At 49.5% G+C, this 16,015-nt stretch overlaps 1 protein-coding gene across 1 annotated transcript in view; it reads left to right on the forward strand.

Annotated features, from left to right (window-relative positions):
* COL27A1 (collagen type XXVII alpha 1 chain) overlaps positions 1-16,015 on the forward strand; it is a 262,533-nt gene that overhangs the window by 192,183 nt on the left and 54,335 nt on the right. The window contains exon 37 of the mRNA XM_053374834.1: positions 1,481-1,588. Within this exon, the coding sequence (XP_053230809.1) occupies positions 1,481-1,588 (108 nt within the window). The remainder of the gene's footprint in view (positions 1-1,480; positions 1,589-16,015) is intronic.

Genomic DNA, 16,015 nt, shown 5'->3' on the forward strand with positions numbered 1-16,015 from the left:
CTTGTGATGGAGGAATGTCCTTTTTCTCCCATCCATTTTCTGAATGGGGGATAGAGAAGGGTGTGTGAGCATGTGTATAAACTAGTCTACTAAAATTTACATGGATGGCCCCGCCCACTTTTGCCTCTGGCCCTCCCCACCACTGGCATGTGGCCCCTGGATGGTTGCCTGGAATGGAATGCGGCCCTTTTTCTGAAAAAGACTCCCTATCCCTGCCATTTAAGTCTGGCTGGAACTGCATCCCTCTCTTGGCCGATGAAGAAAGATGCAGCATTAATGGAATTTCCCTGCTGGTATCTTCATTCACTCCCCCCTCTGCTTTATAAATTTGTAACAGTCAAATGTGAATTGGACATAGAGCTGGCAGACCATGTTCTCAAAGGAGTGCTGGGATCTGGTGCTGTGGTTTATTAGCAATAACAAGTATGTGTAAATAATGAAGTACTTGTAGGCTGCATAGAGCAATAATTGCCACTGTAAATCCCTGAGACGGATGTAAGCCCATTGCACAGATGAAGCACAGAAGAGCCTGCAACTTGCCTAAAATCTTCCTGGTGTGGCTGAGGTGGGATCCAAACTTGGGTTTCTCAGTGCTAAGTCCAGCCCTTCCCTTACCGTAACACATTAGGGGGCATAAGAGCATGCATCCTGTTTCCAACAGAATTCAGTCATGTACTCCCAAGAAGAAACCTAGCAGAGCATGAAGACAGGGCAACAGCCTTTGCTTGCTGTTTTCTCCTCCATGCAGCATTTAGCAACTGATATTCAGAGGTACACGGGACGCGTGTGGCGCTGTGGGTTAAACCACAGAGCCTAGGACTTGCCGATCAGAAGGTCGGCGGTTCGAATCCCCGCAATGGGGTGAGCTCCCATTGCTCGGTCCCTGCTCCTGCCCACCTAGCAGTTCGAAAGCACATCAAAGGTACCACTCCAGCGGGAAGGTAAATGGTGTTTCCATGCTTCTCTGGTTTGCCAGAAGCGGCTTAGTCATGCTGGCCACATGACCTGGAAGCTGTACACCTGGTCCTTCAGCCAATAAAGAGAGATGAGCGCCGCAATCCCAGAGTCGGCCACGACTGGACCTAATGTTCAGGGGTACCTTTACCTTTTTATCCAGAGGTACACTATCTCTGGACCTGGAGTTTTCATTTTAACTGTCATAGCTAAGGGCCAATAATTTGTTCACTCCCCTTTGAAAGCCAATGGCCATTATCGTGGCTTGTGAATGCCATAAATCAAATAGTAGTCCTAACTCCTGATCAGCAATGGCAGGGCTTGAGTAAATGTTATATCCAGCACTGCATCCATAGCCCTGTTCCTTGCACTGACTGGGCTACAAGTGGTGGTGGGGGGACAAGGGGGGGAAGTCTCTGTGTTGAACTATGCCGGATTTCTGTCGCATTCTTTTTCCTTGCTGGTGAAACTCAGGTCAACCTGTGAGGAAAAACAGAAAAGCAATTTACCCATGTCACTCTTCCAGGGAGACAAAGGAGAACCAGGCCTAGAAGGAGGAACAGGAGACAAAGGGCAGGAAGGCATCAAAGGAAAAGAAGGACCTCCTGGATACCCTGGGCTCACCGGCGTTCGAGTGAGTTTGCAAAATCACTTGCTTTTTCTTCGAATAATTTTACTTTGCTGTTTAACCATGCTGGCATCTTTCCTTTTCCTTTTCCTTCTTTTTCAGGGTTTGGGTGTTGTTTGTACCCTTTCTATTCTTACATGGTTCTTCACATATTTTGGTGATTTCACATACCTACCAAGGTTCCTAAAGCAATTTGATACTCTGCATATTTTCTTATGTCCCAGAGCGGGGGGTTGTGGGACACAAAGGTAACCCTTCAGGCTCCCTTCTGCCCCAGATGAGATGCTTGGCTCTGCTCATCCAAACTCCTCCACCAGATTGCGAAGTTCCCATAACTATGTAAAACTGTCAAATGTGAATCGTTTTTAATTAGCACAGGTTACAAAATGAAACTTTGGAGCATGGGGCAGAGTTTGTATTACAGACAGCGATCATATCTCACAGAGGTTCCATTTCTGGTTCCTGCACGTGTCGGCAGAGCACATCTAAGTGAACCCAACCCCATTGTACCCTGCCCTACCCCCTTCACACCCCCATTACGCCTTCTTCTGAGTCCAAAAGGACCTGTGCATTGGCAATTGTGCATCAGTTGCACACACCTAAAATGGTCATCACCTGCATATTTGCATCAGTTGCACGCACCTGCAGGATTTTCTTTGACTTACTCAAAATTGTTATTTATGTGACATGGAGTACGCCCATAACTCTGACTGTAGCTTTATAGTATCTTAAGCTGGTGAGCAGGAAGGGCTCCCAGTCACCCACTACTGATACCAGGAATACGATTAGCCATCTTGCAGCAGGGGCCGCTCCTGTCTTTTAGACTCTGCAAAAAAAAGAAAACCCAAACCTCTCACCCATTTTACAAGAACCAATGTAACCAATGACTTTTAAAAACAACTACACTCATACAAGCAGTATTGAGCTATTCAACACCAATAAATAGACTAGACCAGATTCTGTGTCTGCCCTCTGTCAAAGTACACCAAAGTGCATGATGGAACCAATATATTTTTGCCAGCTTGTAATCACTTCCCTCTGTTATTCTTTATTGCAGTGTTATGGTGCCATCTCAAATTTTAGTACATATTTTTATATAGTCTGATTTTAAAACACACACACACACAGGCTAAACACTAGCTCAGACAAGTTGTGAAATAACTACATTTTCAGTCTTACAAATGTTTGCTAGCTCAACTGCTTCATGCCACCTGCAGGCCTGCCTCCCCTTTTCTTGATCCATCCCATAACCTTTATCTGCTCCTCCGTTTCTATCTTTGTCAAGTTCTGCACTTTTAATAAAGTACTGTTTGGGGTCAGGGCAACTATCATGTAGCAGAATCCTATTTGTTTGCTTCCTCTGAAGACATCTGAAGGTTGCTTTTTTATGTTAGGAGTGTGAGATTGGCCTCATCTAGTCCAGCATCCCTTTCGCACAGTGTCCAACCAGATACCCCAAAGGGAAGGCATGTTTCCACGTCTGACTCAGTATAAGGCACCTTCTTGTGTTACCATGTGGCACAACTACAACTCCCTCTCTTGTCCTGAGCTCACTTTGTGGCCCCTGAAGTTCTCTTTGACCAAAAGTGCCAAACAAAACATTTGGTCAATCCAAGGAGATGGCAGAGAAGAGATTGCAGGAGTGAGCCCAGCTGAAGCACAGGAGAGAGAAAAGTACAAAGGAAGAGGCAATTGGGATTTGACACATGTGCTGATCATTAGTCCCACTCAGAGTGGAACCATTGGAATAAGGGACATGACAAACATAGGTATATTAAATACAATGGGTATCCTCTGAGTAGAATGTAGTTGGCTGCAACTCACAGGCTTTACATCTGTGCTTGGCTGGGGGGGCGGGGGCGGGATTTGATTCAAACTGACCTAATTTGCACTTTCCAAAACAAAACAAAACAAAACTTGAATCAAAGCACAGCTATCCTTTTAAATTTGCCCTCTGAATTTTGCAAGGCAATGCTCCAGCCACGCAAAGTGCACACAAATTCATATACTAAAGTAAAGTGCACATAAAATGTATATACATATTAGTGCAAATAAAACAAATAAATGCATTGCATTATGGAAAATGGCATACACAAATGTGTACATTAGCAGAAATTTGTAGTAAAATGCTGGTGAATTTTCATGAGTACTTTTTTTAAAAAAATCACAAACTGGTGTGGATATGTGAGCTGAACTTTTAAGACTGGACACCAGCAAAATGTGACAAAAACCAAAGTCATCAGATTTGCCCTTCTTTAGTGCTCACCAGGGGGAAATGTGGGGACCGAGTCCATTCCACACACACTCCTGTTCAAAAGTACTTCCTTCTGCATCCTAACTGCAAGCATATAGCACACTGTCAAAAACGTTGCTGCCCATTCAGTCATCCCCCTGTGGTTAACATGAACCAAAGGTTCCATTATATGCACCTTTCCAGCCGTTAGCGGGTGAGCCAGGAGCTAATTGCAACCCATGCCATCCAGTAGCTGTTGCTCTGTGAAACATCCTCTACCTCTTCTGCGAGGGACCAAGCATTTCGCTTTCCTCCTTCATCGTACAACCGATGAGCCAGAAGCCACAGAAGGAGCTGGGCCAACTGGCAGAAGCCCGGCTGATGGATTTTCAATTGCTGCCTGTTGCCGAGCACTGTGGCTTTTCATAATAGGCTGCCCTTTCTGCAGGGTCTGAATGTTGAAAGAACAGACGTCTTGCAGTTCCAGGAAAGAAATTGCAAAGCTCCTCGGTAGTGAAACAGTGTTCTTAGGAAAAACAAGAAAGCTCCTGTTTTGTTTTTACTGAGCAGGTAGCTCAGCTCTTCCTCTTCAGATTACTTCTGTGTGTTTCAAAAACAGCAGCTTTAAATGACAGGCATTCCACCACTTGTGCTAGTTCTTCTGTTAACAGCCATGATCTCATCTGACATATTGTACCATACTGTCAGCGCTGCCCAAGGTCCCAGCTCACACAAGACCAACGCTGCTCCTTGCTCAAGTTTAAAAGTCTTTATTGAAGTTCAGTCTCATTTCTAGACGCCCAGCGCGCAACGCTACATCTATCCGTCAGACCGTAGAACTCCCATCTGAGTCTCCTCCCCCCTGACACCAGCTTAAGATTCTAGCCTTACTCCACCTCTTCCTCTGTTCCTTCTTTCTCTGGGTCTTTCTGCTAGTCGGAGTCTCAGCCCTCCGAGATTCTTCTGACGCTGATTCTCCCGACTCCTCCCCCCCTCTCTTTCGGGCTTTAGGACCTGGCTCCCAATCCGGGTTTTCTGCTGTCCCGCGCTCCTCCACATTTGAACTTGGCGCGCGCGCGCAACCTCCCACTTTCCTTCTGACCGTTACACTTGTGTCACTGCTCCCCCTTTCGGGGAGGCTAGCTGGACCTGGTCTTCCCTCCGTCTCCCCACTCCCCGATGGAGGAGAAGCTGGCCCTGACTCACGTGACTCTTCCCCCCCACTGTGCTCTGGTGGGGGAACTGGCCCTACTGCTCCGCTACTCCCTTGGGACTCCCCTCTGGTTCCTTGTTTATGGATCGTCCCCTCTGGGATTCGCCTCGCCCTTACCATAGGCGCCCCCTCCTGGGAATCTTCAGATTCGCTGGAGAAGCTCATGGAATCTCTCGGTCCACTGTCATATTCCCCTACGCTCCCCTCCGATTCCTCTCCTCCGCTCTCTATTTGCTCTCTCCCCTGCTCTTCTGCTCCTGAACCTCTGACATCCATCCCCCCCTCGAAGCCCCCCCTTCCCCCCTCCCCCTCTTCGGGTGTGGGTTCCAGGTGCTCCAGCGCTGGGGGTGTGAGTGCTGGCTTCCGTTCTCTCCCCCTGGTGTGCAACCGGCCAGCGGGATCAGGCCCCCCCACGATGGGTTCGTCGACGTCGACTTCCTCTGCTTCCATTTCTCTGCTGTCGTGCTCAAAACCAAGATCCTCCCCCCACACGTCCATGTCCTCCTCTCCACCCGGTCCCTCGGGTGAGGCTGTGTGCAAGGGCCCCCTCAGCAGTTCCCTGCTCCACCCCACTTCTGGTTGAGTGTCCCACCAATAGGAGCGGTCCGTGGCAAACCCCGAGAGCGACCCCTCCGGGGAGCTCATCCCCGGCGTCGGCTCCTCATCTGAGAAGAAACCCTGGAACGTGCTGGCTGACAGTGTGGGTGTGAAAAGCCAGTCGTCGAAATACTCCTCCGGCATGGGTCTGTGTGGGAAGATCGAATGGAACTCGTCTTTGAGGTAGTGCTCCTCCACGGCGTAGCACGGCACCCACTCGTTGGCGCTGGCCGGAGTACCCTCCCTGGCGAGGAGATATTCAACTCCCTCTTCCCCCCATCTGGAGTCCAAAATCTGTGTGACCTCGTTGAGTGGGGTCGCCCTCTGTGGTCCCTCCCCTGTTGGCGATGGGCTACGTGGAGCTGGTGCGGTCCCTGGCGCCTGAAACCTGTGGGGCGCCTTGTAAGGCGTGAGCACTGACCTGTGAAAGACTGGGTGCATTCTGGAGCCCTCCGGGAGTGTCAACCGGTAGGCCACTGGATTGATTTGTGCCGCGACCTGGTAAGGTCCCAGGTGCTTGTGTCCTAGCTTCCTCTTAGCTAGCGTTCTGGCCGGCACTGCCTGAGCTGCTAACCAGACCCAGTCCCCTACCTGTATGTCTTCCCCAACCCTCCTGTGCCTGTCTGCCTGCATCTTGTAGGCGTGTTTCGCGAGTTCCAAGTGCCTTCGGAGTTGCTCATGGACCTCCTGTAACTCTGCGGCTAAGTGCTCTGCCCCCCGTGGCTCCCCCTCTGCCTCGGTCTCCAACCCCGGGAAGGTTCTGGGGTGGCGCCCATTGTTGGCGAAGAACGGTGTCACCCCTGTAGACCCGTGCTTCGTGTTGTTGTAGGCAAACTCGGCTAGCGGTAGGTAGTCCACCCAGGTCGAGGGCTGTTGATTGGCGTAGCATCGCAGGTACTGCTGCATGATGGCGTTGACCCTCTCCGCTTGTCCGTTGGTCTGCGGGTGTCGTGCCGACGCTAAGTTGATCTTGACGTTCAGGATGCCCAGCAGCTTCTGCCAGAAGTTCGAGATGAATTGGCGGCCCCGGTCGGACAGGATGGACCGCGGCAGGCCGTGAGCTTTGAACACGTGGTCTGTGAACAACTTGGCGGTCTGTTCCGCTGTGGCCACCTTCGCGCACGGAATGAAATGCGCCATCTTGGTGAAGAGGTCTACGACCACGAGTACCGCTGTTTTGCCGCGCGAACTGGGCAGATCTGTAACAAAGTCCAGGGCCACTTTCTCCCATGGTTCGAGCGGCGTCTGCAGCGGTTCCAGCAGACCTGCCGGCTTCCTGTGTACTGGCTTGGCCCTTTGGCAGGTGTCACACCTGGAAACGTAATCCGCAACTTCTCCCCGCACCTTGGGCCACCAAAAGTCCCTGGTGACTAATTCCGCCGTCTTGTCCTTGCCGAAGTGCCCAGCGCTGGGCGCGTCGTGCAGCTGCTGCAAGACTCTCGCGCGAAGGTCGTCTCCCGGTACGTAGAGAGCCCCTTTGCGGAGGAGTAGTCCGTCGCGTATCTGGAACTCGTCGTCCCCCGCTGTGCCGTTTCGCACCTCCTCCATCTTGGATTGCGCAAACGAATCCGCCTGTAGCGCGCGACGGACTGCGTCCAGGTCCACTGCGGCTGAAGCGCACGCCCACACCTCTGGTGCGAAAATGTGTTTGGCCGCTGCCGGTGCCGCTTCCTCGAGATACTGCGGCTTCCTGGATAGCGCATCCGCCATGACGTTGTTGTCTCCCGGGATGTATTCTATCCGGAAATCGAAATCTGCAAAGAACTCCGCCCAGCGGATGTGTCTCTGGTTCAGGAACTTCGCCGTGCGCCAGTACTCCAGGTTCTTGTGGTCCGTGCGGACCTGCACTGTGTGTCTGGCTCCGACGAGGAAGTGCCGCCACGCCTTGAAGGCTGCATGAATGGCCAGCAACTCCCTGTCCCAGATGGTGTAGTTCTGCTCCGACGTGCTGAGCTTCCTGGAGTAGAATGCGCACGGTCTCCAGTCCCCTTGCGGATCTTGCTGCAACAGGACCGCCCTCACCGCTCTGTCCGAGGCGTCCGTTTCAACCCTCATCGGTTTGCTGGGGTTTACGTGTAGCAGCTGTTCTTCGGACGCGAAGAGACGCTTGAGCCTCCGAAAGGACTGCTCCGCCTGGTCCGTCCAGGTGAACTTCTTCTTCTTGGAGCTGAGGGTGTCCGTGATGGCCGCTGTCTCCTTCGCGAACCCCTTGATGAACTTGCGATAAAAGTTGGCGAAACCGACGAACTTCTGGACCTCCTTCCGGTTGCGCGGGCTCTTCCAGTCCAACAGTGAGCGGACCTTGGCGCTGTCCATGGCAAGTCCCTTGTCGGACAGCTTGTATCCCAGGAAATCCACCTCTGTCGTGTCGAACTGGCACTTCTCCAGTTTGGTATAAAGTCTGTGCTCCCGTAGTCTCTGCAGGACCTCCTTGACGTCCTCCTCGTGCGCCTCCTGCGAGTCCGAAAAGATCAGGATATCATCTAAAAAGCAGACGCACTTCTTGTAGAGGAGTCCCGCTAGCACGTGGTGCATGAAAGCTTGGAAACAATGGGAGCCATTTTGGAGACCAAACGGCATGACTCTGTATTCATAGGTTCCTAAAGGCGTAAACATGGCTGTCTTCCACTCGTCGCCCTCCCGCATGCGTATAAGGTTGTAGGCCCCTCGTAGATCCAACTTGGTGAAGATCCGTCCCTTCCTCACCGTCGCGAGCAGGTCGTCAATTTTGGGCATGGGGAATGCTGTGGGCTTTGTCCTGGAATTGATGATTCTATAATCCACTATGAGCCTCCGTTCGGGCGTGTCTCTCTTCTTCACGAAAAACACGGGACTGCCCCCCACTGCTTTGGATTCCCGGATGAATCCCCGCTTCAAATTGCGATCTATGAACTCCCTGAGTTCTTGCATTTCGTCTTCAGACATGGAGTACAGTCTCCCAGTCGGCAGCGTCGCCCCTGGCAGGAGGTCAATCTTGCAGTCGTAGGGTCTGTGGGGAGGCAGCTTGTCTGCTTCCTTCTCGCAGAAGACTTCCAAAAAGGCCTTGTACTTGTTGGGCACCGCTTGCACCATGCCTAGGTGTAGCTGCGGTGCATCCTCTTGCCCCTCTTCTTCCTGGCAGGTCTGGATGCAGTGCGCTGCGCAGTAGGAAGAGCAGAAGGTCAATTGCCGCTGGTACCACGCTAATGCCGGGCTGTGCCTATCCAGCCAACTCATGCCCAACACTATGGGCGTGTCCGACAGGTGGGTGACGTTGAAACTGATGACTTCGCGGTGGTTCCCAATTTGCATCACCAGAGGCGGTGTCTGCTGTACCACCTCTCCTCCCAGTATCTTCCTGCCATCTACCGTGACAACATTTAGGGGCATCGTGGCTGGCAGGAGTGCTATGCGATGCTGCTTGACGAAGTCCAACCCTACAAAGTCTGCGTTGCTACCAGAGTCAATGGTAATAGGGACCTCCAGGGTGAGCCCATCGGGCAGCTGGAGCGATGCAGTGAGTTGCACCACTGGTTTGGGTGGGAGGGGGTCTGTGGGCTGCAAAATCTCTGGGGACTGCTTCACTGACTCGCCTGGTTGAGCCCCAGAGCCTCCATCTCCAACCAGGCGTCGCCTTTTCCCTGCTGCTCAACTCCCTGCTGAATTCCTCCTTTAACAGTTGCTGAGGCTGCAGTGTGCTTCTGGAGCCTCTGGGGACACTCTTTCGCCATGTGCTGTGCACTGTCGCAGATGTAACACTTCCTGCTCCCTCTAGGAGCCTTCGCCTTGACTGCTCCTGGTGTTTGGGCTCTGCTTGCTGTCTGAGCCCTTGCACCTCCGATCTCCATTGGCTCCTCTCCACTCATGAGAGGAGGCGTGGACTGAGCGCGCTCTGTCTCTCTGGGTAGGAAGGGAGTCGTTCTAACTGACGTGTTTGCTCTTCGCCCCTCCTCCCTGCTCCACGGGCGTTCTTCCAGGCGCACCCCAATTGCGAGCGCCCTCTGGACTACTTCTGGGGTCTCTCTCCCCTGGCCAGCTCATCTTTCACGGCTCCATTCAGCCCCTCCCAGAACAGATCCCTGACGGCAGCTGAGTCCTTCTGCCAGCCCAGCACATTTACTAACCCAAAAAAGCGGGAATGATACTGGCGCACCGTCGCTCTTCCTTGTCGCAATCCGTGCATTTCCCTTCTAGCGACATCCACATCCACCGTTGATTTAAAGCAAGCGTCCATGGCTCCAATAAAAGCGCTTGAATCTTTGAGGGCGGGGTCATTTTCGCGTAGCAAGGTTCGCAGCCACGACTTAGCTTCCCCATGCAGATGAGTGATTATGAAACCCACTTTCTCCTCCTCATCTCTAAAATCTTTCCGAAGCAAATTGAGCGCGAAGACTACTTCTGCTCTGAAGTTAGGGTACTGCTGCAGGTTCCCGTCAAAATGGGTCACAAGGCTTGCCCCCCTTTTCCCGAGGCTAACTCCCTCCGGCTTGGCTCCCAGCTGCCCCTCCTTTCCCCATTTGTCCCACCTGGCTTGCAGATCCTGGCAGAGCGCAGCTGTGTCTTCTTCTTTTTTCTTAGACGCAGCCAATTCTGCGTAGAGCGTTGACACCGCTTCCTGCAATTGCTTGACTTTTTCCTCAGTCGTCATCTTTGCCTATCTCCGTGAGCTCGCAGAGTTTACTGAGATGGGAGTTACTGTCAGCGCTGCCCAAGGTCCCAGCTCACACAAGACCAACGCTGCTCCTTGCTCAAGTTTAAAAGTCTTTATTGAAGTTCAGTCTCATTTCTAGACGCCCAGCGCGCAACGCTACATCTATCCGTCAGACCGTAGAACTCCCATCTGAGTCTCCTCCCCCCTGACACCAGCTTAAGATTCTAGCCTTACTCCACCTCTTCCTCTGTTCCTTCTTTCTCTGGGTCTTTCTGCTAGTCGGAGTCTCAGCCCTCCGAGATTCTTCTGACGCTGATTCTCCCGACTCCTCCCCCCCCCTCTTTCGGGCTTTAGGACCTGGCTCCCAATCCGGGTTTTCTGCTGTCCCGCGCTCCTCCACATTTGAACTTGGCGCGCGCGCGCAACCTCCCACTTTCCTTCTGACCGTTACACTTGTGTCACTGCTCCCCCTTTCGGGGAGGCTAGCTGGACCTGGTCTTCCCTCCGTCTCCCCACTCCCCGATGGAGGAGAAGCTGGCCCTGACTCACGTGACTCTTCCCCCCCACTGTGCTCTGGTGGGGGAACTGGCCCTACTGCTCCGCTACTCCCTTGGGACTCCCCTCTGGTTCCTTGTTTATGGATCGTCCCCTCTGGGATTCGCCTCGCCCTTACCATAGGCGCCCCCTCCTGGGAATCTTCAGATTCGCTGGAGAAGCTCATGGAATCTCTCGGTCCACTGTCATATTCCCCTACGCTCCCCTCCGATTCCTCTCCTCCGCTCTCTATTTGCTCTCTCCCCTGCTCTTCTGCTCCTGAACCTCTGACACATACTATCATTGTTACCATCATATATACCTAATTCCTTAAAAATCAGCACTGGCACACCACAGGGATGTGTGCTAAGTCCCTACCTGTATTCATTGTATACATACTGCATGCATACCTGTCTACTGCAATTATTAAGTTTGCAGATGACACCACCATAATGGGTTTAATAACAGGTGCAGACGAATCAGCGTATAGAGGGGAGGTCCAAAAAATATCTACATGGTGCCTAGGGAACAACTTGCACCTTAATATCAGCAAGACAAAGGAGATGGTGTTGGACTTTTGGAGGAAGAGAGGAGAACTAGCCCTGCTGTACATCGGGGAGGGCTGTGTGGAGTGAGCCCCTGGAAATACTCACAGCACGCAGGGCCCGGTCCCTGCAAATACTCACAGCACGCGGGGCCCGGTCCCTGCAAATACAGCACACGGGGCCCGGTCCCTGCAAATACTCACAGCACACGGGGCCCGGTCCCTGCAAATACTCATAGCACGCGGGACCCGGTCCCTGCAAAAACTCACAGCACTCGGGGCCCGGTCCCTGCAAATACTCACAGCATGCGGGGCCCGGTCCCTGCAAATACTCACAGCACTCGGGGCCCGGTCCCTGCAAATACTCACTGCACTTGGGGCCCGGTCCCTGCAAAAACTCACAGCACTCGGGGCCCGGTCCCTGCAAATACAGCACTCGGGGCCCGGTCCCTGCAAATACTCACAGCACTCGGGGCCCGGTCCCTGCAAATACTCACAGCACTCAGGACCCGGTCCCTGCAAATACTCAGAGCACTCAGGTCCCGGTCCCAAGAGGGAGGAGGACTACCCATTTTTCCTGAACCATGCATAATTAACCACTTTCCTCCTAAGCTATAAAAGCGCAAGCTTTCTGACACAGGGGATATGCTCCAAGTCTTCTTGTTTTGGTTGCCTTCCCCAGCTTTACAATATCCTTCCCCAGCTTTAGAATATCCCTTTTCAGATTCAGTGTACTCCTTCCTCCTCTGAAAATCCAAAGGTCAGTCAGTAACTGTCCGTATGGAAGGTTCTTCATGAAGAGGGCTGGCAAGGGCATTCCAGTGGTTCGTTCACTTCACTGGGCAGCCTCACACAGCTGCCACCAGCTTCTGATAATGGAGGCACATTTTTATAATGGATGTGGCATCAGAAAATAAGGCAATGGGGGCAAACAGAGAGAGAAAGAGGCTCAGCTGGCCCTTCACTGAAACACAAAGTCTTACACCACATTGACTGATTCTCCAGCAAGCTGGAGGGCTGCACAGTCATCAGGGCAAATTTCGAATGATGTTCACTGTTTTGGTTCCCATATTGTTTCAGGAAGTGCGAATTAGGTCAGTTTGCTTTTAAACGCAAACAGAATAAATTTTCTCCCTTATCCCTCACCATCAGACACAAATGGCCCTTCCGTGCCTTCAGCTACAGTCTCTTCTCTCCCCCAGCCCCTGCATAAAAATCCTACTGCTTAGTCAGGATGGGGGAAGAGTGCCTATGAAATGTGGTTCTGATAAGTCTGGAACATTGATGTCTTGAAGTGGCTGCCTCTAATAATCCCACTAATTTCCTGAATCATTTCAGTCTCTTTCTCTGTGTGAATGTTTATTAATGGGAAGATCTCGTATAAAAACCTGCAGAACAGTAGGAAATGGCAGAGCGCTGGAGTCTCTCTCTCCTATGTCATATTTGTTTATGTGAACCAGCTGCAACACAAAGTCATATAGACAAGGTTACAAGGACAGCTCCTGTCTGGGGTTTTTTCCTAGCTGGGGATGTGTATCCTGATTTTTTGTATCCCAGCATATTCCAAAGTATTGTAAAAGCTGGATTCTGCAATATGCAATTAATTATGCAAGATCAGCAAGCAAATAAAAATATGTTTGCAAAAACCATATTTTGTTTCTTAATATAGAGTATTAAAATAAGAGCCCTACAGGGTCTGCCTGAAGGCCCATCTACAGTGATACCTCGGGTTAAGAACTGAATTCGTTCTGGAGGTCCGTACTTAACCTGAAACTGTTCTTAACCTGAGATACCACTTTAGCTAATGGGGCCTCCCGCTGCTGCTGTGCGATTTCTGTTCTCATCCTGAAGGAAAGTTCTTAACCCGAGGTACTATTTCTGAGTTAGCGGAGTCTGTAACCTGAAGCGTCTGTAACCTTGAAGCGTCTGTAACCCGAGGTACCACTGTAGTCCAACATCTTGTCCTCACAGTGGCCAACCAGGTGTCTCTGAGAGGCCCGTAAGCAGAACCAGAGTGCAGGAGGGCAGTCTCCTCTTGTGATTCCCACCACCTGGTATTTAGAGGCATATTTCCTCCAGGACTAGAGGGAGTACATAGCCATTGTAGCTAGTAGCCACTGATAGTGTGAGCACTGCTTGAGGTAGTGAAGAAAAACTCACAGAGCCATTATAAATTATAATCTGGTGCAAAGAGGATTAGAGAACCTCATGGGGACCCTAGTAGATCTCTGTGGGTCCTTTGGTACCTGTAGGCACCACATTGAGGACTCCAGCACTGCAGTAATCCAGCCTGGGTGCTATTGGGGCATGGGTTACTATTGGTTGGTTGGCTATCTTGGGGGACAATGGAGGCGTGCACCTTTGGGGGTAAAGTCAAACTGTTGCATGGTTACAATGCCTGCTGTGGCTCTAAAGACCGATACAGGAGAGACATGTTTTGTTGCAACTGGGGCAGATGAAGGTGTCAGGTTGTGCTGCTGCAGGTGCAGGGGCTTCTTCTCTCTGTGCTCCTCCCAGTCGTCATTCCTCCTCTGCTCACTCTGGCATTTCTGTACTGCTTTATATTTTTAAGAAAAAAATCTCAAAGTGGTTTACAATGCATTAAAATATCAAATAAAAATCTAGAATAAAACATTACTGAAGAAAGCCAAATATAAAGTATACATTGAAAGCAACGTAATGAGCAGGAAACTAAAATTTTATCTTAAAGATTTCAAAATTAAACAATACAAAGAAGGTCAACTACAGAATACACATTTAACACAGCAAAGTTAACAAAAAAGATCTTAAATGTTTCAAAAGAAAAAACGACTAAAGGAAACCAATTATAAAATGCATATTCAAAACAGCACAATTAACAAGAGAATGAAATATTTTCATAAGCACAGAATATGTCTGCTGCTGTTGTTGCCAATCCTGTCAGTCGTGGTTCATGGTAGGTGGTGGCTATGAAAGCTCAGGCTCAAAGACCTGGTTTTGCACTAAGGGACATCCAGGATGGTCTCTGGCCCCTTTAGCAGCCTCTGCTTTTGTAGCTGGAGTCAGTCAGGCCCTGCCCCCCTCCCCAGGCCAGGTGGAAAGGCCAGCAAGGCAGGGAGCAGGTCTTCCAGGAAAATAAGAAAAATCAGTAAAGCAAGGACACCATTTATTGAAGTCCCCACTTCTCAGTGGAACAGAAGATGAATATTACGAAGAAAATCATCACTGATTAGCTCTGAACAGGAAGTAATAAAAAGGAGCAGAAGCTGCAAGGAGGAAATTTTTAACTAAATGCACAGTAGCCCTTAAAAGCTACAGCAGTAGCTTGTCTGTTCATGCTGGACAGACTGGTGCTGCAATTGCCTTCTGCTGTAAAAGAAAAAAAAGGTTACAGAACTTCTAGCTAGCAATATGGCACTGTAATACTCTCTCTTATTTGCTTGTAACTATTTAACCATTGACTTGTCTGGACTTCAAAGATGATTTGCAATCAATTAAGAATCTCCTCTCATACCTACATCATCCCATCCTTTGACACACATTAAATTAGCAGCAAGAGAGAGAGAGAGAGAGATGGCGTCAAATAGTTTTATTGACAATACGCTTAAGGAAATTGTGGCACAGACCAAGTGTCTCAAACCAATGCAAGATAAACAAACTGAGGTGGTCCTTAAAATTACAGCCTTAGATTTTTTCAAAAAGATATTAAGTGTGAGATAACCACTTTCAAAACCGAAATCTCAGATTTAACAGCAACATGCAGTTGAGTGGAGTCCTGTGAAAAGTACTTAACTTTACAAGAAGCCTGGGCAGAAACCAATTACAAAATTCTGGAAAGTTAATCTCTTAGATGCATCCCACATATAGATGGCATTGGCAATATTCCAACTCAACGCAATCTGGTAGAGGTCATGGAGGATTTCCTCAGAAAATTGCTACAGCTGAGAGCAAATATTCCATTGGAAATAAATCATGCCCCCAGAATTCCAAATTGCCAAAGGAAAAACTATAGATCCTTCAGATTTGGTTATAATTAAATTTATTCACATTGAGTTAAGAGATATTATTTTAAAAACAGCACATGAATGGTCAGTGACCACATCATTAATCTGGGGGGAAAATAAAATCTCAATTTTTCCAGACTACATGCATCCAACAATAATTTCCCCCACTTGAGCATGCCTTGAATATAAATCTCCACAACTTGAATGGAAAACATTTAGATCAAGATACATCACAATTCAAAATCCTCCTAAAACAATTAAATCAGTCAGGAAAATATGGAATATGGTGGCTAATAAAAACAAATTTTGAAAATTTTCCCCACAATAAACTGATCCTATGGGGAAATCCAACTATAAAAATTGGGGCGGGTGGTATTGTGGAAAAATTGGATGGGCGTGGGTATATTATCTTTAGATCAATTGATAGATGAGAATGACCTTTTAAAAAAAATTAAATAACTTGCATTACCTTAAAAGAAAGGTATCACTTAATGGGAATGTCACAATGGCAATGTCTACAATTACAATGTATGCTAACATCTTTATTTGGACCAGTAGCTTTTACAGCATCTAAGATGCTGGAGATATTTGAACATCTGATTGAATCCTTAGAGACTAAAAAACTCCAGCTGTTACTTTTTATAGATATTTAATGTCTATTAATCAATTGGATGTACACACATTGAGAAATGAATGGAA

This window comes from Podarcis raffonei, chromosome Z (genome assembly GCF_027172205.1).
Source record: "Podarcis raffonei isolate rPodRaf1 chromosome Z, rPodRaf1.pri, whole genome shotgun sequence".
Classification (NCBI taxonomy): Eukaryota; Metazoa; Chordata; class Lepidosauria; order Squamata; family Lacertidae; genus Podarcis; species Podarcis raffonei.